The sequence below is a fragment of the Vipera berus genome, assembly GCF_964194415.1.
Source record: "Vipera berus genome assembly, chromosome: 3".
Lineage (NCBI taxonomy): Eukaryota > Metazoa > Chordata > Lepidosauria > Squamata > Viperidae > Vipera > Vipera berus.
Genome location: NC_138204.1, coordinates 195,098,838 through 195,121,244, shown reverse-complemented (window position 1 = coordinate 195,121,244; position 22,407 = coordinate 195,098,838). Strand labels below are relative to the sequence as shown.

General features: G+C 39.4%; 1 protein-coding gene across 1 annotated transcript in view; it reads left to right on the top strand.

The window, feature by feature from the left end:
• The window catches only part of LRP12 (LDL receptor related protein 12), a 36,890-nt gene that overhangs the window by 1,969 nt on the left and 12,514 nt on the right, over positions 1-22,407 (top strand). Inside the window, exon 2 of the mRNA XM_081323518.1 lies at positions 17,487-17,543. Within this exon, the coding sequence (XP_081179644.1) occupies positions 17,487-17,543 (57 nt within the window). The remainder of the gene's footprint in view (positions 1-17,486; positions 17,544-22,407) is intronic.

Below are 22,407 nucleotides of genomic sequence, written 5' to 3'. Positions count from 1 at the left end.
CCCGGGTCTATACATCACAGTTAGCCATGGTTAGTTTTAAACATGTTCTGTTGCAATAGAAGAGTTCACTTACTGTATTAAGCCAAAAAAGTAAGCTCACCACATTATGGATTAATGTGTACATGGATTCAATCTTGTCTATCATTTTCTTGAAGCCAGAAGCCACAGACCAATACATTTAATTGGTGGATTGCGGCCAAATACATAAAATCAGCTTCCTCAAAATGGTACAAATCAGTTCCATTGAATTCAATCCTGTTAATTCCTAGGCAGTAAATTGGGGAGATCTGGCCCAGAATTTTGAGTAAGACTACTGCTTATACAATTTGAAGTATACGCTAAATATAGAATTAGTGTTCTTTGATTAGTTGAAAACTGTTCATGCTGTCTCATTACAGCTAAAACATATATTGAACTATAATATTTATTCTTACCTTTATTTTAATGCTATAGATTTTACATCAGCATCCTTTAATGTGCTTTGAACTGTCAAAATTCTGTTTTATTTTATTTATTTTATTTTAATTCCATTTATATCCCGCCCTTCTCCGAAGACTCAGGGCGGCTTACAAGCTTAGCAGTAGCCTTCATTCTATGTATATGCCTGCTTATTAGGGCTTTCATACACCCCCCAAGCGGCATTATTACAAAGTCAGCTTAATTGCCCCCAACAATCTGGGTCCTCATTTTTACCTACCTCGGAAGGATGGAAGGCTGAGTCAACCTTGAGCCTGGTGGGATGCGAACCTGCACTAATTGCAGGCAGCTGGTATTACTTAAGGAGGCATTAGCCCACTGCTCCACCAAGGCTCAATGCACAATAAGGTTGGGGTTTAAAAGTCATTTATTTCATTCTCAAAGAAGGATGATTATTAATATTTTAATGTTCTTAAATTCCAATATTTCTGCTTTCAGATTATGGAGGGTGAACTTTTTCTGTGCTTTTACTCATAAATGTGAAGTTTTTGACTTCTTTAAAACATTTTTATGCAGTATGTAAATATTTCTGTTACTGTAGTTTACCAAATGATTAAAAGTAAAGGGTGTATTGTATGTGGTTGGCTTTGCCCTCTGCTTCTTAGGAGTGCCAAAGTCTGGGGAAGTGGAAATAGTGGGCCTCTTGTTTACACATTTGCAAAAGATCTTGTGTATTTACATGCCTAAATTGGCTTAATAGTAATTACTACTTCTCAGAAAACACTCATGTTTATAGTAAGCTCTCTAAAGGGCAAGGCTGTAAGTATCTCTTAACCTCTTTGTTTCTATTTATCAAAAAAATTGAAAGCATTCTTACTGTTAAATCCAATCTTGCATATTTCTGCAAATGATTTTTTTCCCTGCAGGGAACTTTTTGTGAAACCTTGGTTTATTTTTAGGGGGTTAGGGAGAGGGGTGGGGGGTAATGGTTGTCTGACTATGGGGGGTGGCCATACAACCGTGTTGCAGGCCAGGCCTGGGTCCGACGGCATTCGGGGGGAGCGGGTTGTGGTTACATCTGGGGCTCGGGAGCGGGTCGTGGGATTACCGATTCCCACGACACTGGGGTATGGCAGCAGGCGTATGGACAGAGGGCCGTATTGTTACCGGGAGGGCCGTCTCTGCTGTTTGCAAGCGGTGAGGCGCTCCGACCCTCTGGTTCTTCCCCGAGGTGCCGGGAGTGAGGATGTGCAGCCTCCTGAGCTCCGCCTGGTGTACCTGAATGCCAGGTCCGTGGTTAATAAGGCTCCCCTTGTGCGGGATCTGGTGGAGGGTGAGCATGCGGACCTGGCTTGTATCACCGAGACCTGGTTGGGTCCAGAGGGTGGGGTCCCTTTGGTTGACCTTTGCCCACCAGGTTTCCGAGCGCTACACCGGCCTCGGGCTCAAGGTAGGGGCGGGGGAGTGGCAGTAGTTATTAGGGAGACCTTATGTCTGCGGGAGACCACCGTTCCTCAGATAGTCGGGTGTGAGTCTCTCTTTTTGAGGTTTGGTTTGGGGGCGCAGTTGGGCTTGCTGCTGGTGTACGTTTCGCCTAGTCACACAGCGGCAGCCCTGCCCAAGCTACTCGATGTCCTCTCCGGTTTGGTGATTGAGTTCCCCAAACTTCTAGTTTTGGGTGACTTCAATCTACCATCCCTGGGAGGGTCATCTGAGTTAGCCCGGGAGTTCATGGCTTCCATGGCGGCCATGGACCTGACGCAGGTAATTTCTGAACCAACTCATGAGGGAGGCCACACCCTTGACTTGGTTTTTTTATCTGGACGGTGGTTGGATGATCTTGGTGGGGGCTCTCCATTTATTATGCCCCTGTCATGGACCGATCATCACCTCCTGCGGCTGGTCTTCTGTCTTGCCACCCCCCACCGTGGGGATGCGGAACCAACTAGATGGTACCGCCCCAGACGCTTAATGGACCCTGACGGGTTCCAGGCAGCGCTGGGATCCCCACCTGCCTCCGTTGCTCACAACTCGGCGGATGCCTTAGTGGAAGCCTGGGAAAGGGCAGCCACTGAGGCACTGGACCGAGTTGTACCCTTGCGGCCCCTGACCCGGTGCAGATCCCATTGAGCTCCATGGTTCTCCGCGGAGCTCCGGGAGATGAAGCGTCGGAAACGGGGCCTAGAGAGCTGCTGGAGGTCCAGCCGATCCGAATCCGACCGGTTGCGGTTAAGAACCTATATTAGGTCTTATCTCGCAGCGATGAGGGCAGCGAGGTGCAATTACTTCTCTGCCCTCATCGCGTCCGCAGATAATCGCCCGGCCGCCCTGTTTAGGGTGACTCGCTCCTTCCTTAATCAGGAGGTGAGGGAGGATCCCTTGCAGGGTCGTGCCGAGGAGTTTGGTCAACATCTGTCGGATAAAATCGCTCGGATTCGGACCGGTTTGGACTCCAGCTGGGCAGAGTCTGACGATCAGGACACGGGCAGTCTTGTCAATGTTATCTGGGAGGAGTTTGATTCTGTGACCCCTGATGAAGTGGACAGGATTATGGGGAGGTTGAGCTCCACCACATGTTTATTGGATCCGTGCCCTTCCTGGCTGGTTTATGCAGCCAGGGAGAGGACACGAGGCTGGTTCCAGGTGGTGATATCTGCTTCTTTGAGTGAGGGTAATTTCCCCACCGTCTTGAAGGAGGCGGTGGTGAGACCTCTCCTCAAGAAGCCTGCCCTGGACCCAGCTGTCTTGAACAACTTTCGTCCAGTCTCCAACCTTCGCTTTCTTGCGAAGGTTGTTGAGAGTGTGGTGGCGCATCAGCTCCCTCTGGTCCTGGATGAAGCGGATTATCTGGACCCGTACCAATCGGGTTTCAGGCCCGGGTACAGCACGGAGACGGCATTTGTCGCTCTGGTGAATGATCTATGGAGGGCCCGGGATAGGGGATATTCCTCTGTCCTAGTCCTATTAGACCTCTCGGCGGCTTTCGATACCATCGACCATGGTATCCTGCTGCGGCGTCTCAGGGGATTGGGAGTGGGAGGCACAGTTCTTCGGTGGTTCTCCTCCTATCTCCTGGGACGTTCGCAGTCGGTGTTGGCAGGGGGGCAGAGATCGGCCCCTAGGTCTCTCGTTTGTGGAGTTCCTCAGGGTTCGGTTCTCTCGCCTCTCCTGTTCAACATCTACATGAAACCGCTGGGTGAGATCATTCGTGGTTTTGGAGTTGGGTATCATCAATATGCTGATGATACCCAACTTTTCATTTCAACCCCAAACCACCCCAGTGATGCCCTCGCTGTGATGTCCCGTTGCCTGGAGGCGGTTCGGGTCTGGATGGGGAGGAACAGATTTCAACTCAACCCTGACAAGACTGAGTGGCTGTACATTCCGGCATCCCGGGACATTCAAAATGTTCCATCACTTTCTATGGGGGGTGAGTCTTTACCCCCCGTAGATAGGGCTCGCAACTTGGGAGTCCTCCTAGATGCACGGCTTACCTTAGAAGATCATGTAGTAGCCGTGACTAGGGGGGCTTTCGCACAGGTTCGCCTGGTGCGTCAGTTGCGGCCCTATCTGGACCGGGATGCCCTGTGTACGGTCACTCATGCGCTCGTGACCTCTCGTCTTGACTATTGCAATGCTCTCTACATGGGGCTTCCCTTGAAGACCACTCGGAGGCTCCAACTGGTACAGAATGCGGCCGCGAGAGTTGTCTTGGGGGTTTCCCGGTACTCCCATGTTACACCTTTGCTCCGCAAGCTGCATTGGTTACCAGTTGTCTTCCGGGTGAGGTTCAAGGTCTTAGTGATGGTTTTTAAGTCCTTACATGGCATGGGTCCGGAATACCTCGGGGACCACCTGCTGCCGTCGTCGACTCCCCTCCACCCTGTGCGTTCCCACAGAGAGGGCCTCCTCAGGGTGCCTCCAGTCAGAGAATGTTGGCTGGTGGCCCCCAGGGGGAGGGCCTTCTCTGTGGGCGCTCCGGCTTTGTGGAATCAGCTGCCGGTTGAGCTCCGGATGGCACCGGATCTCCGCTCATTCCGGCGCGGGTTAAAGACCCATTTATTTGAACAAGCTGGCCTGGCCTGATGGGGAGTTACTTAGGGTTTTAATATTTATATATATTTTCTATTGTTTTTACTGTGGGCAATAATTTAATTCTTTTTTTAACTTTTGTATTTTTGTAGTTTTATGATATGCCCTGTTCACCGCCCTGAGTCCTTCGGGAGAAGGGCGGTATAAAAATTTAATAAAACTTAAACTTAAACTTAAAACTTAAACTTATTCTCCACAAAATAATTAATGTAATTGGCAGATCAAAAGAAATACAACAACTGTACTATGTTGTTCAAATAATGAGTGAACCATAAACCATATGATTAGAATTGTGGGAGGGGGGAATTGTAGGAGTAATATTTGGGTAGAGAAACATTGTAGCCTACTAATAATACCAAATCTCCAAATTAAGACCCCAAACATGTAAATAAATTGCCAAAGTGGGAATAATTGCATGGGACAAAATAGATTAGAAATTAGAAAAGATAGGGAAGCAACATTAGCCCAAAACACATATCTATGTTGACCAATTACGAAGACCATAATCTTAATGTAGAGATCATCAATAAGTAAGTTATCAACTATTGTCTTTCTGGAAGTAAGTAATGAAAGTTTTAGGTTCTCTGCAGCATTGAATACAAGCAGTATATAATGGCATTGTTGTTGAGCTGTGATTCATTTTAACTCTGAATAAGCTAGGAGAATGACTACTGACACATTGACATGTATTTATTGTTTCACATGATCTTACCCAGAAGTTATTATTCTGATGTCTAGAACAGAGGTCTCCAACCTTTTGGGCACCAGGGACCGGTTACTTGGAGAAAGGTTTTTCCGTGGACCGAAGGAGGCATGGCTTTGTGTGCTGCCTTCATCCTGTGGATGGGGCTTTCCTTGTTTGTGTGGACCGGTCGCTAGCATGCCGCTGCCCGGTACTGGTGCACGCACTGGGGGTTGGGGACCCCTGGTCTAGAATGTAGGTAAAATTGTCCAAGATTTCCCAATTTTATACTACTAGTACATCTGATAAGTTTACAGGTCATTCTTTCAAAATCTTACTATCTAGGCTGCTTTCTCTTTTTATTGATCCAAACATTCCTTAATACAATGAAACCTTGTTTATGGAGTTCAACATGGTGAACTTCACAAGCAGTGAAACATCATAAAATGATGCATGATGGCAACATTACCCAGACAACATAAATTACTATGGTGGTGGTCTCTCCAGTTTAACATATTGTGAATAAATAACATCCCCTCCTATAACAAGATTTAACTATAGTGTTCTTTGCTAAATATTCAATAATTTAATTTTTTTGCTGGAAGATTCTATTCTATGCTTTTATTAAAAGGTTTGCTATGAATCCTTAAGCTAAAGAAGTGAGATACCTCCCAGTTATCTTTATAAACCTATATTGCTTTTGTAATAATAATTCCAATTTATTTAATGTATTAGATAGTCTAACAATGATTAAAGCTAATTCTGAGTCACACTTTTCAAATGTTTTAGTCACCAGCATTATAAATGACATATGCCACTTGTCACACATTATGGGGAAGGTGGATGGGTAGGTTGAAGAAAAGCTCAACAGCTGCTTTTGCTCCATGGCAATTCTAATTATGTCATGCAGTGTGGTAGAGATTGCATTAAATGCCTTTTCAAGTTGTCTTGCCTTACTGCTTTCAGTGCTGGTGTTCTGGATGCTAAACAATGGAACAGCATGATGGCATAATTCAGGCATGGCTATATGGGCCTAGTGTTCCCTTTCTTTAATGTTCTTTGTCCTCCTCTATTTCACAATACTTAATATGCACTGTACCTCTTTCAAATAATGAACTGTGAGTCTGTCATGCTTTATCAGTTCCTTTTGGCCATGAAAACCTGCTATAAAGACTGTGAGCCTAGCTATAACACAGTTAACATGAAAATTATCCTCAAAAACCTCAGTAAAACTGTACGAAAGGTTATTTCTTTTAAGGCTTTCTATTTTAGATCACATTTATGTTAGAGCTTGCATGGTTGCCTGTCATAAATAAAAGATCAAGATATAAAACTTCTTGCTGTTCACAAATAGCCAGTATTTTTAAATTACTCACAAAAGTAGTAAGCAACTTTGGGGACAAAGGGATGCTGTACATCAATCATCTCTCAGGCCTTCGGAATACATCTGCCAGGGCACAAATGAGTATGTGCATACAAAAACATCTTTCTATATAACCATGTAAATATGAACATTCTGATTTATTTGGAGAAAAATGAATATAAAATTGCCATGTTTTCTCTTAAAGCCTGGAAAAATAAGAGCAGCAGTATTGTTCCCATGTTTGGGTTCCATATTTTTTTCCACTACTACCCCTTTCTTTACTTCCCTTCCTCAGTGTCCTCCTTTTTTATACTTTTGTCTTTTCCCCCCATTCTATACTTTTGTTTCTTCCTCATTTAAACCCTCTTCCTGTTCACTCTATGCCTCTTCATGCTTGTTGCCCTAGCTAATCAAAATTTCAACTGAAGGCACCATTTCAAGATAGCTTGCATTTTCCTAATGTATTGCTCTCTTGGGGATATAGCCATTTATTACTCTTGAACTAAGAAAGATCGGCTCCAACCTAGCAGAGCTGCTAAGGATATGCAGGATGTGTAAGCTTTGGGTGTTCCATGCCTCTTGTTCCACCTGTACCATGTTTGCCTGGAGCAGAGACCTGGAACATTCATGTTCTGGGCATAGGAGCAATAAAGAGAAGCCAGCAAATATAAGGAAGGTAGTAGAATAATTTAAGTAAAGGGCAGGTGGGCTGGTTGGCTTATACCCTATTTAAAATCAAGCTCAGTAGCAGAATAAAGGCAAATTCCTGGGAAGAGACAAGTGGGCATGGACCAATTGGATTTGACACAATTTGGGGAAGGAACATTCTGCAAAAATTGGTGGGTGCATTGATCCAGAGACCAAATGGAGGAGGAGAGAGACATGAGGCACATCAGATTTGCTGTATTCAAAGTTTCCTAGAGGCAGTTCAGCTGGATAATGACTTGTCTGGAACAGGTCTGGTGAACCTCTGCTTCTTTGTGCGTGGAACAAAACATAATTTTCTGTTTTCTGCCCATCTCTAGAAGTTGCAAATATAGGTTGCCAACCTGCCTTGGCGTATGCATCACAAGTGATTAGTAATGAAGCTATTGCTAATTTCTCCCTTAAAAAAAGAAAACATCTTAAGTGGCTTGCAGATTTCTTTTTCATCTTTCTACCGTTTGGCAACACTCATTTTCTATATAAGACTTTGTATAATTTTAGGCATGGAATGCCTCTACTTCCATTATCTAAAACTAGCATACAGAAGAATCTAGGCTACCTTTCTTGTAGAAACCTCAGTTTTTCCTTGTAGCTGTGATTAGTGTTAAGCATTTGGATAAATGGATTACTTATGGGAGCACCTGCTGCCGTTGTCATCTTCCCTTCATCCTGTGCGCTCCCACAGAGAGGGCCTCCTCAGGGTGCCGTCGGTCAGAGACTGTTGGCTTGTGGCCCCAGTGGGAGAGCATTCTCTGTGGGCGCGCCAGCCCTTTGGAATCAATTACCGGTTGAGCTCCGGATGGCTCCCGACCTTCGCTCTTTCCGCCGTGATCTGAAAACCTATTTATTTGAACAGGCTGGCCTGGTTTAAGGGTTTGGGGTATTTTTAATTATTTATTGTTAGGGCTTAATTAATTTTATTTTATTTTAACTTTTGTAAGTAATGCTTTTATTGCCCTGTACACCGCCCTGAGTCCTTTGGGAGAAGGGCGGTATAGAAATTATATAAATAAATAAATACCGGTAAATACAATCCTAAACTGAAAACCAGAAACATTTCCCACTTTTTCTAAGTGTTCATCAGAGTTCTTATTTTGGTACACATAGTTTGCATGCTAATATATAAAGTATTCTCTAGGTCTAAAAGCTAATATCTGTGGACAGAATCTGATTTTTTTTTATTTCAGACTTTAAAATATAATACCTCTGAGGATAACAAACAGGATAATTTGGTGTTAAATTCAATAATAATAATTTTCATCCTGCACTGTAATAGAAGAGACGTATTTCAGTTCTTCCCTCCTTAACAAAAGGAGCTGCTTTAGTAGAGGTTAATAGTAGCACATACGTGATTTATTGTTCTTTCTGAAAGGAAAAATTGGGGCGTGCTTGACAGTCGGTGTACTGCGGTTTGAGTTTGATAATTATGTGTGGCAAGGTGTGTGGATAAAGATTTCACTGAAATGCATCTTTGTCCTGATAGACAGTCTTAGATATCAATTCAAGTATACATAATTTATTTAAGAGTAGTGCCTCATTGTATAGTGTACCTAATATATAGTTTACTTGAATGGATGCACTAGAAAAACATTAGTAACTTTAGAAATAAAATAAGTTTGTCCATGTGTGGAAAATTAAAAAAAACATACCGTAGTTCAGATTTTTAAATACTAGAATAGCAGTAGAAGATAATAAGAATTAACAGTCATCTTCTATATTCACCTGAATGAAATGGGTAAAGCAAAACCAAGATTTCTTTTAGAGAATATCCTTGTAATGCACGATAATGCTACATTGCAAATATTCATCATATCCAGCCATGACTAAATCTTACATTTTCAGATGTTTTCTTATAAATTACACTGAATTTCTGAAAGGAAAAGAAATAGTTATTCTGGGATCTAGAATTCATCAGCTGTGTCTGTCTGATATAGATGCCAATATGTGTTCTAACTTTAATACCTAAATACAGATACCAAATCAATATTATATGCAGAGAGTATATACAAATATTGCATAGCATGGTATATTGGAAATTTAACATACTGAACAAACATTTTAAAATGAACTGCATAATTATTTGCAGTGAATTTAACGTGCAGATTTTTAAGCATTAAAAGCATTGCAAAGACTAGAATTTTTAACAAACTTAAATTGAATTGGAGAAATTGTAGAAGGAGTGTACTAAAATATTCCTTATTTCTTTGTTTATTTAGTAAATTGAAGGGAAGTCAACTTTTGAAATAGTATAGTATGGTTTATATTATGAAATTGGGTCAAATATGATATCCAAAGTTTTATGGATTTCTTTCTATAATAACAGCAGTTTGAAGGGTTCTGTTATCTGTTAAGAATAGTAGTATTGTAAGAATGGCAAAATTGGAAAAGATGACCGCTGGAATCAAAACAATAACAGTCTGAAATATAAAGATGGCAACCCTGCAGAAAGCAAAGCTTAGAAGAGCTCATTATGGAAGCTTAAGATGGGTTGAATATCTTCTTAAATATTAAGACAAAGATAACATCAGCCTTCTTGCTTAGTGAATTTGATAACAAAGAAATGAATGTGGCAGATAGATTTCCTTTTTTTTAGAACAAACATGAGGTTCCTGGAGAAGTAAAGAAAAAAGGAAGAGAATATGCAAATGTAGACAAGTTTACAAAGTTTACAAAGGATTAGGACAGTTCAGTGAGAGCAAACCTCAGAATAGCTGAAACAATGATAATGCATGGATGTGGAAGGTAGACACTTAAAAAGAAAAATAAGATGGGTAGCAAGAAGAACCAGTTCCTCAATCCTGATCCAAATAAAGACCAACTAATCTCTTGAGATGCTGATGAATAAATAGAAACTCATATGCTAAGTATGTAATGCAAGCCGATGATTGTGCTTGCCAAGTTGGATGGTAGTAGAAAAGAAAGGAAGAAAACAACAGACAATTACTGAAATATTTTTGAAAGAGCTGCAAATCATTACTGGAAACAGGTAGAGATGGCAAACGTTCATCCATGCCATCACAGTCAGATTATCAACCTATACAGGTCTAAAAGACAGCTTAGATTCACAGGGGTGTCAAACTCAATTTCATTGAGGGCTGCATCAGCATTGCGGTTGCCCTCGGGGCCAGGTGGGTGTGGTCTGGGTGGGTGTGGCCTACTGGGTGGGCATGGCTAAAGTGCATATGGCCTACTGGGTGGGCATAGCCAGCTCTACATCGTTCGCATCAAAGGTGCCTATGGGGGCCTGGGCAGGAGTGGGACAGATCTGAGGGTCTCTGGCAGGAGGAGGGTCTCTGGGCCAGGGCCAAGGCAGTGGGGGCCATTCCCTCACTGTTTCCAGGACGGCTTCGCGGGCCGCATGAAACCACTTCACGGGCCGGATCTGGCCCCCGGGCCTTGTGTTTGACATGTCTGCTATACAGAGACAATAACATAATGGAGGACCAGTTCCCTTTTAGCATTGAAACTCATTAACAAACTGTATGAGTTAGTCATAGACAATTGGATTAGATAAAGCTTTGTGGGATTAAAGTTTTGTACAAAAAGAATAATTATTCCATACAATCTATGGATTTATATTTTGGGAATTTTTATATATAATTTAATAATAATAATAGAATTGGAAGGGACCTTGGAGGTCTAGTCCAACTTCATGCTCAGCCAGGAAACAGACTTTTTAATAAGTCTGTGGGGCTCAGCTGCCTTTTGACCATGAAAAGACCTGGAATGGGGTAACATTTTTCAACATCCCCTCCCCTCTCAACCTTCTGGTTTTAACTCAAAATAAGAGTCTTATAAAGATATATGAATGAACAAGGGCTACAAGCTAAAGTAAAGTTGTTACATGTGTTTTAATGAGTTTTAAACTGAAACAGAAAAATCAGTCAGCTTGAACAAACTGTATGAGTTAGTCATAGACAATTGGATTAGATAAAGCTTTGTGGGATTAAAGTTTTGTACAAAAAGAATAATTATTCCATAATAATTTTAGTATGCTTATTTTTGCGCATACATTTTATGAATAATTCAATGCAGGCTTGCCTAACCAAGATATAGTTTCGGCACATGCATATCAAGGATCAAGTGACAAAATCAGGTGCACATTTTCATATTGAAAAAATTAGACCAAGATCAAGGTTAAATCTTCCTGAGTTGTCCATATATGGACCATGAGAAACAAACAGTTTGTCTCACATTATTCTTATAAGATGGACTTTTGCTGATCCGCAAGTAGCAGCTATTATTTTCATATCTAATTTTGTTCATTCTTTAGAAATATGAGAGTAGTCTATATAGGGTTTACATAGGGTTATCAGGTAGTCTATCAAATCACAGTTCAGGTTTCTTATTTACCGTACATCTTTCAGCAAAGCACATAATAAACAATTCAGAAAACAGTTAAAACATCAGAATATTGATGACAACTAATGGTTATACATATTTACTTACATATTACAGCTGAAAAAGCACTACAGCCTTATTTATAAAAACTATAATCACTAAAACAATAAAAATATCTAACATACACAGAACCTAATTCAAATACATTTTTAAGAAAATTATAAACATTAGAAAATCTCCTTTTTTCCTACTTGGCAGATATTTAGATTTTATAGTATTGTCCGGTGCAGTAGAATAAGGATAGGGAACTGAGTCTTCCATTTTCTTTGGACTGTATTTCCCTATATTAAGGCTGTTAAAAGTTAAACTTCAGAACATCAGGAGGGAACCAGTTTTTTTCCTTTTCTTTTGGATTAGATATTTAAAATTTAGTGATTTAGAAAAAATACAACATAAAATCTATCAATAAATTCCAGCCATACCAGTAAAATAACTTGGAAGCATTTAGTTCAGTTTTTCAAACTTGGCAACTATAAGATTTATGGCTTTAAATTACCAGAATTCCTCTAGTTAAGAAGGCCATCATTCTGATTTTATGAGGAACTTTGTGGTTCATCATTATTATACATATATAATGCAGAACTAACCAGTCATCATTTGATATCACATAGTGTGATACATGTGGAAGAAAGGATAGATTTTTAAGTTGACAAAACCCACAATTATAACTTTACAGTATGTAATCTTCTCTGTGTGGCAGGAGAAAACAAAAATCTGTTGGAAAGGATTGAGCCTTCTTCAATCTATCTAGTTTACAATTCTAGAAGCCAAATGTCAGTGTTTGAAAATCTGACTTAAGTGAGGAATTATCTGTATAAATATTTATTTGGAATGCATTATCTGATTTGGAATAACATTGAATAATGAATAGAAAAGCAGCTGGGTAAATACTTCTGATGTAAAGCAGCAGTGAATTGTTATACTGGATTCAAATAAGAATCCAGAACTTTCTTAGATCACCATAATGGAATACTGGTGGTTATGTTTGCTGGTATTTTCATATAAAAGCACAAATTCAATAATGTACAGGTAGTCCTCCACTTACAACCACAGTTGGGCCTAAAATCTCAGTTGTTGAGCCAAACAATTATTAAGCAAGATGCCACTTATTCACTTTGTGAAACAACCACAATCCCAGTTTACCCAGTTGCGGTCATTAAGCGACCATGTGAATCAGCGGAGTACTGCAAAGAGGGCATGGGATTCCTGAGTATTCTGTGGCAGGGAGAGGGCCCAGACTTCTTCCCTAGGCCCTCTGAAGCCCCACCAGGATAATGATTGTGAGAACAATGGCATCTGCTAGTGCTTTGCCAATTTGAGGTCCGTTCATCTAGTAAGCTGAGGGATTTCTTTAATTCCTCAGTGCACAGGAGAAGTAGATCACAAATCTGGTGAAAAACACTAGCTAATACCACTGGAAGGATCAGAACACTGGTGTTCACTAATGTTTTCCCCTCCGTATGGAAACAGTGGCATGCACTAAAATGCTAGCGAATACCAACCTTCGGAAAGGCTCCTCACATTGTTGTTCACTAGTATTTTCCCCTCTGAAGAGGCAGAAACAATAGCATTTGCTAAAGCAGAGGTCACCAACCTTTTTGGTTTGGTGGCCCGGAATGGGAGGCAGGCACCATTATGCACGTGCATGCACACACAAAGGGGCTGTGCATGAGCACACATGCATGTGCAAACAGACCACACGTGAGCACATGTGCACACACAAACGGCTGTGCGAGTGCTGCAAATGGGGTGGTGCTAGCACCAGCGGGATGCTCGGGGAGGCACTAGCGCTGGCAGGACACTTTGGGGCAGGGAGGTTCTAGTGCCAGCGGGATGCTCAGAGCAGCACTAGTGCTGGCGTGACGCTTGGGGGCAGCGCGGCGCTAGGACTGGCAGGATGGTTGAGCCGCACTAACATGAGTGGGGGGGGTGAGTGCATGTACACACGCATGCACTGGCCATCCCTTCACGTGTCCCGGTGGCCAAATTTGAAGTCTATTCCTTCAGTGTGTGGGAAGATTTTTCCCTGCCTTGCAATTTTCCCTGCCATTTTCCCATTGACTTTCTGGAGAAGCCAGCAGACAAAGATGCAAATGGTGATCACACGATTGCAGGGCACTTGACAATTGATGGAAAATACAAACAGATTGCCAAGCACATGACGTGATCATTGAAGAAAGTGGCAGTGATGTTTTACAATTTGCCAGAAGTGTTTTTTGGGCCGTTGTGACTGCAGGTCATAAGGCAAAAGTAAATGCTAAAATAGGTTTATTACAAATAATAATTTATTTATCAAACTTTCATGACTCTGGGGAGTTCACAACAATAAAATATAGGCAATATAGGTAAATTAACCAAGAGAGAGAGAGAATTGCCTCCCTCTCCAAAAAGAAAGGAAAATAATAAAGAAATCTCCTTACAGAGCCTGTCCTAGCTTGTACTATTGTCTGCCCCCAATAACAGAATTGCCTGTGCCTGCTGTTACGTTTAGCAGAAACCTTCGATTTCACAAAATACAATAAAGGATTTGTCTTCATTTCTATTGTTATAATTAGAAGCTTATATGATTTTTATTACTTAGCAGGCAAGAAACAACTACATTGTTCCAAAATATTAAGATTGTTCATAAAAGGAAAATGGATCAGTACTTAAAAAGATTTTAAGGCAATTTGAATGATTGTTTCTATTTCTTTCCCCTTCCTTTAATATGTAGATTTTTCAGATTGCGCTGTAGTACAAACCCCAATTCCTATCCTGACTAACTAAATCATTATTTTTTTCCCCCTAATCCACTGTGCCTGTAAGCTTTATTGTATATTTATAGGAATGAAATTTTTTAGGGGAAAAAGCATAATTTTAATATACATTTTTTGCAAGTTCACTCACCATCTCTCTCCCTCTCTCTCTCTCTCTCTCTCTCTCTCTCTCTCTCTCTCTCTCTCTCTCTCTCTCTCAGACTTGGGAAGGAAGCAATGGCAAACCATTTCTGAAAAAACCTTGCCAAGAAACTTTTGACAGGGTCTTGTTCAAGTAGCCTCAAGAGTCAACACTGACTAAAAGCCATGCATGCATGCGCATACACCCTCACACACAGACACAAACTAATTGCACAGCAGCTAGAATTCATTGGCAAAATATAAAAAAGAAGCTTTTCCCCCAGTCCACCTCTCCATCAGCTTTATGTTACTGGTATTTATGGAAAATGGAAGTGTTTTATGGAGAAGAGGTATATTTTAGGAAAGCAATCATAATATTGTACAGTCTTTTCAATCTAGGTCTGGGATTCGATTATGTAGCTAAATATTTCTGAAGTAGCAGTTTTGCTTTTTCAAATAGAAACATTGTAACAAAAACATTGTATCAGTTATGCTAATAAATGCATGAAGCTAATAAATACATTTCATTACATTTAGGTTGAAGTTGCCTACATTATACATTACTCAGCATAATACTTAATGTAGCTTGTGAATTGTATTGAGTAGTTGTTGACAACTTTAAAAAAAGGTATTACAATATATAAAATGTTCAATTTTAAGTAAGCGTTTACTGAGTCAAGGATATAATGCTAAGAAAGATAGCTAGTTTTCTGTAGGTTTAGAGTCAACCAATGGTGAATGAGTTGTATTTCTTTTATAATACTTTTGCAGTATTTTTAAAGCTTCTGTTCAGTTACGGTATATTGAATAACTTTCAGTACAATATTGTGCAGTACATCCTGTTTATGAGACCTTGTTTATGTAAGCCAAAGATAATATAGCATTCTCTAATGGACTCGGTGAGGATTATTTGTTTTCCTTCTAGCATCTCTTCTGATGTTAGTGATCATTTTGAGTAATTGCGTCAATTCTATATTATCCTTCCAAATATTATTGTTCATTGCTAGCTCAGAGTTTTTCCCTTTATATCACTTATCTAAAAAGCTGCTATTTTGTTACGGTTTGTCATGATTTATTTATGAGCAGCTAACATTATAATGTTTTTTCTGTTAGATTTGAAAATTGTTGAAAGTTAACTGAGAATTAACATTTGTTTAACTAAAACACCTCAGATTCTTTTAGATTTGAACCAGGTTTTTAGCCAAATTATCATGTTTTTTCCTCCTATATCTGATTTTCCCAGCATAGTACTTTGAGTGAGGAACCACTATTATCCTCCAACAGCTGCTCAAAATCTCTCACCATGTAGTCGCAGGAAATGAGGACAGGTTTAATCCAACTCAGTGTTTTCATCATTCATCTTATGCCCTTTCCTTCTTCCCCGAAATAATTCTTCTCTGGGAAGGTTGTAAGTCTCCCAAGCAGTCGCTATTGGGTTTAAAAGACCAAAAGTTCTCAAGAGGTTTAGAAGGGTATTAGATTTCATCTGCTTCACTAAGAAGTGCTTTCTTTATGCCTCCTTTTTTAGATTTTAGATTTTTTTAAGATTTACATAATGTACTGTGCAATAATGTTGGGAAGAAGGACCAATGTTGAAGTCCAGTTTGCCAGAGGTTTCAGTCTGCAGTTTCAGACAGAATACAGAAATCCATCAATATTTGGAGTGTGCTGTGGGGTACTTTTCTGGCATAGGATGAAAAGGTTGAAGCAAATGTTTTCTCCTTAACTGTAATAAATATATCATTCCTAGGGTAGCCGTTGTCTTGCTGGACAAAAATCATGTTCACAAGAACATCCCCTCACATTCATGTATGTAATAATAAAATAACATTAACAAAGGGGGGGGGACCCCAAAATAGTTTTTTTGGTGTTTTTTTTAAAAGGCAACTTTGAAAACATTTTGCTTCTTATCCAAGAAGCTTTTTGAAATTCTTCCTGAAAAACTAAAGAAGCTTCTTGGATGAGAAGTGAAACATTTTCAAAGGAAAAAAACCCAACTATGTGTAGTAGCCTTTTGAGGGGGGGGGGAAAGTACTTTTCGGACAACCATGACCGGATGATTAAGAATCGCCATAGACAAAGGGGACGGTTCTGACAATATTTAGAATCCATGGCCATGGGAACACAGTGCATTAGGCAATAGAAAATGCTACTTTAAATTCTGTCTGGGGCAGGAATTCATATTCTTACTGTTTTTATGTAATAAATATTATTTACTTACCAATTAAACTTATACAGTATGCTGCCTGATTATCAATGGTGACGTGATTTATGTTTTTGGTTACTGAAACAAACCACTCCGCTTGTTGTCAGCCATTGCAGCGTGATATGTGTAGCTGCCCATCTAATAAATGGAACTGAGATGCAGTGTGCACCTCAGCATCATACAGATGATTCTGTTAAAGCACCTGGCAACGTTTTTTTTTAAACTTGGTAGATGCTAGCTTATTTCAAAAGCAATTAGTATCTGCTTGGTCAGGGTTCATATGCTGGCTCCCTATAAGAAAAAAAAATCTGGAAAAACTTCAGCCATTGAGGTTTTTCCTTGTATTATCTTTACATGTCTCATTATATTCTTCCCTTAAAAGCAGGAAGGGAAGTATAAAAAGAGTGAAAGAGCACTGGAAGACTAAACTAAACTAAATAGCTCAAATCCCTTGTCTGTTGCAAGCTAACTTGGTTCTTTGCATAACTTATACATTGTATAACACAGATTCCTTTGGTTCTTTAATTATATCACCATTTTATTCCCACCCATCATTTCTTTTTCTTTTAAAAACACAGCACAAGAGACCTAGGATTTGCAGTATTTGAAAATTAAATGTTAATGTAGTATTAAATTAGAATATTAAAGTAGTTCACTTTTTTGTTCTTTTCTGTAATACTGTATCTGAATTTTTTTTACAAATTTTATCTTGAAAATTAGTTTATTCATTATGTTTAATTTTAGGAAACAGTGCTCTTGCAGAACGTTCTGAAAATGTGCATATTTCAGGAAGCTCAACTGGTAAGTCTCTCTTTTTTGTAATGTTTAAATTTCATGCATGACTTAAATAGTAAATATTGAAAGCCACCTGGTATCTTATGAAGAGATATTTGGCTATAAAAATTATTACTGCCTTTTGCAGCATGTAATAAGGAGTGAAGCAACTGGAACATGGAAAAAATTTTCATAAGATAAATTTGATACCAGTACCATGGTCACGAACAGATTATTCTTCTCTGTTTAATTATATTTCCATAGAAACATTAAAAAGAAAAGTTAGCTAATTTGATTTCTTATATCAAAGTTTTGTACAATTAAATGTTTTGAGTCTTTTTAAAGTGTGTATTACACATCTTAAAACAGGATGCAACATCTGAGGATGCTGTTCATTTGACTGCACTACTATCTTCTCTACAGATTAATAGGGTGAGGTCCTTAAGGTTTGTCTACTCCTTTGTAGCCCAAAAGGAAAAAATACAAAGAATTCCTGATGCTTGATTGTATTGTTCTGGACATGTACATGTGTATTTAAAATAGTAAAAGCCATCCAGGCTTCTTGCATCCTAAAGAGCAAAATTAATAAAGTATATTAAAAGAGCAGTAATAAACATTCCTATTCATAATTAAATAATTGAAGAAAATTTCCATTGCCAAATAAAACACAGCAAAAGAAAAGAAAAAAAAATAGAAGGGTATTCAAAGATTTTTTGAAAACCTATAATGATTGGCTTTAATGGACTTCAAGTGGGAAACTGTTGCACAGCTAGGCTATGACTACAGAAAAGGCCATCTTCTTTACACTTGTTATTTTAGTTTTCTCAGAATGTAGACAAGCAAGAAGGACCTCTACTGTTGAACATAAAACACAAACAGTATAAACAGAGTGAAAACAATCATTGAAATAATTTGCTTTAAAACCAATCAGAACATGTTTTCAAAACATTTCTGAAGTCACATTTTTTTTTCTTTGACTTTTCTTGCTTGTCTACCTGATAGATAAATAGTGTGGACATCTGCAGCTTCAGCTTTATACTAATGGTACAAGCATAGTCGGGTTGCTCTGAATAAAATCTGAATTAAGACTAATCTTGCATAGTGAATCAATTTCACCTAAATTCTAAGAGAGTCAGTGGATTTGGTGTAGTGGATAAGGTGCCAGGCTAGAAACCAGTAGACATGAGTTCTAATGCTGCCTTTGGAACAAAGCCTGCTAGGTGGCCTTGGTCCAGTTGCAAGCTATCAACTCTAGGAAGTACACATTGGCAAACTTATTTCTGAAAGACCTTGCCAAGGAAACCTGCAAGAATTTGTCCCAGTAGTCGCCAGGAGTGAAAAACTGACTTGAAAGTACAAAACCAAATGCTATTATATGTATAAAGTGAAATAATGACAAACTTAAAAATAAACCTTTGGTTGTGGCAATCCAAGTGTCTTTAAAAGAAAGCATAAATATTGAGGATGAAGCAAAAACAATTGTGCAAGGACATGTTCCCTGGACATCAGCAGGAAGATGTAACATAAATCTTCAAGAGGAAACAGAGTAGAGAGTGCTGGAAAAGGGCTGATGAATGATTTGTCCAAACTTCCTACATTTAAATTTTGTGTATAATAATAATTAATAATACCTTATCAAATGTATATGTTGCCTTAGTCCCAGTGACTCTATAAGATTTTAAATATATAAATGTCTGCAAATAGTTTTCTCAGTAAGATAATTGAACAATGTTGTGAGGGGCAAGGTTCACCATAATAAAATGGAACACTGTAAGCTAACTAATTGAATTTTGAGGAAGTATTAATCATTTTTTAAACTTCTTGTACTTTTGTAAACAGAATACTGTGGCATGGTAAATCACTCATAGGAAACAATAAAATACACCTTAGCTGATTTTAGACAAATTAGATAGTAGGTAACAAGGTGGCTCAGTGGGTTAGGACGCTGAGCTTGTCGATCAGAAGGTCAGCAGTTTGGTGGGTCAAATCCCGAGTGCCGCATAGCAGAGTGAGCGCTTGTTACTCGTCCCAGCTTCTGCCGACCTAGCAGTTCGAAAGCACGTAAAAATGCAAGTAGAAAAATAGGGACCACTATGGTGGGAAGGTAACAGTGTTCCGTGCGCCTTTGGTGTCTAGTCATGCCAGCCACATGACCACGGAGACGTCCTCGGACAAGCGCTGACACTTCGGTTTTGAAACGGAGATGAGCACCGGCCCCTAGAGTCGGAAATGACTAGCACGCATGTGCGGGGGAACCTTTACCTTTTTTAACAAGGTGCAAAAGTAGGAAGCTGTGGGCTTGTTCAAGTTCTCATTGCTTCCTGTGGCTTCAACTATTGAACTATTTCATTTTTGGTTTTGTCAGAACATGGAACACTTGAACCATTTGGGGGTTTTGTACTCAGAAAGTTCCAACGAAAGATTTAATGTCAGACTATTTTGTTCTGAAAACAAAAGATCTTTTGTGTTTCTTGCATATCTGCAATTGGAATTAAAAATGCCTAATAAAATTCCTTGGTTAAAAGCTAGAGGAGACAATTTTGGAGCTATGTCTGTACTTTGACATTTTTTAGATAGTGAGCAAACATAGAAAAAATTATATCACCTTTTAAACACATAAAAGTTTAGCTTTTTTTGCTTCAAAATCACTCTCAAAATCTACAGCTGACCCAAATTTGTTTATTCATTTTTTTTGGTCATCAAGTTTTTGACACCTTGCTAGGTAACGTGGTACTCGAATGTTGCCATATTCTAAAAGTAGTACAATCGGTGAAAAGGTTGAAAAGCCCTGTCCTATCAGACCACATTCTAGCTCTGAATCTATTTGTACTTAGAATTCTTCCTGCATTGTTTTGCTTCTGTGTTCCCAAGATCCTCAGTTCCATATTTTGTTTTATCAAATTTATATAGCCACCCATCTCATGAGAAATTAGTTTGTGCAGTGCCCAATAATATTGCACTTGACAGGGCTTGTTGTAGGCAGTGGTTCCCAATCTTTTCTATACCCCGCACTCCTAGAAAGCTTGTGATATATTCTCGCACCCCTTACAAAAGTTCAAAATAACGGCAACGAATTACGGATATACACTACAATTTTGAGATTTCTACGTTTTTGCACCCCCTGGAATATCATCTCGCCCCCCCCCCGGTTGGGAAGCCCTGCTCTAAGGAGATGGGCAGAAGTGAGTCAGCAACCTCTTTTCTGTCTCAATGGCACTAGACAATGCCTACTCTTAAAGGCAGACAGGGAGATTTTAGTGGCAGAATTCCTGTGTAAGTTCCAATAGCAGCTGGAGGCTCAGATGTCTGATCACTGCTACCCTAGATGGACTTGGATACCAGAAAAAACATAATGATGGCTTTAAGGCTCTATTGCTTTAAGGTCTTAGTGATGTCATGGACTTGTAATTTGCCTTTAGCTTCTCTCAGGGTGTTTTCTCAAGCCTATGTTTGGTATTTCCTATAGGAAGCCCATCCAAAAGCTAACAGGTTTATTTAGCTTCTGAGTCTAGACGAGTTCAACCACAGTCCATCTGTTGCCCTCAACAGGCAGAAAGATCTTCCTACCAAAAGTTTTATCTAAAGCATTTAATATTCTGCCCATATTGGGTTTCATAAGCAAGTAGCTTGAATTAGACTTAAGGGTTTTACAAAATGAGAGGTAACTTACCATTTAAAAGATAAAAACAAAATAAATAATTTTGAGGGGTTTTTTTCAGTGTTTCTATTACTAAGGGTCTGTTGGGAGAATGATGTTTGAGAAACTTCTGTTTTTGAAGGAATTAATTGCATTTTTAAAAACAACTATTAATGATACAGTTGCAGTTTTTAAATTATAATTTCAAAATTCTTTGGAAGGGAAGTGATTTGTCTTGAGGTTTGTTGAACTTAATGTGGAGATGAAATCATCTGTTCTAGCTCAAATCATGAATTCCAAGAAAGATTAAATATATGTAAATAACTACAGACGTTCCCCCAAAATGGTAGCATAAGAGCACCACCTAATGGGTAGTTAAACAAAAAAATATAAACTCAAATAATTGCTATATATTTTTCGAAAATCTGAGTTTTAAATTTTTTAAGGCTTGCATTTTTAAAAAAATCCCTGTAATTATCATATTTGATGAGCATAAACCTCTTTACTTTATACCATGTGCCTATTTCAGCTTTATAATAAAACAATTTTCTAGAGATTTACCTATAGCCTGCTACCTTTACCATATTATATTTGTGCATACTGTATTTTTCATCATACGGTGTTGGTTCTTACATTGTTCATATGTAATAGGGAGATGCTGCATTTATATTTATTTTGTTAACAAGATTAATTTTCACTCCATTTTCTTTTTCTTTTTATTCTTTTATCATATAGGTCTTGTAGTTCTGTTCTTGTTCTTTTTAGAATAAATAAATGAAATATTAAATGTATTTCACTATATTTATCTCAGAAGGGACGCGGTGGCTCAGTGGGTTAGGACGCTGAGCTTGTCGATCGGAAGGTCGGCAGTTTGGCGGGTCGAATCCCGAGTGCCGCGTAGCAGAGTGAGTGCCTGTTACTCGTCCCAGCTTCTGCCAACCTAGCAGTTCGAAAGCACGTAAAAATGCAAGTAGAAAAATAGGGACCACTACGGTGGGAAGGTAACAGCGTTCCGTGCGCCTTTGGCGTCTAGTCATGCTGGCCACATGACCACGGAGACGTCCTCGGACAAGCGCTGGCTCTTCGGCTTTGAAACGGAGATGAGCACCGGCCCCTAGAGTCGGAAACGACTAGCACGCATGTGCGGGGGAACCTTTACCTTTACCTTATATTTATCTCATTTATGAGTACTTGTGTATGTGAGTTTGTATAAAGTTTTGAAAAGTATTTGCCTTGGTGGAGCAGTGGGCTAAT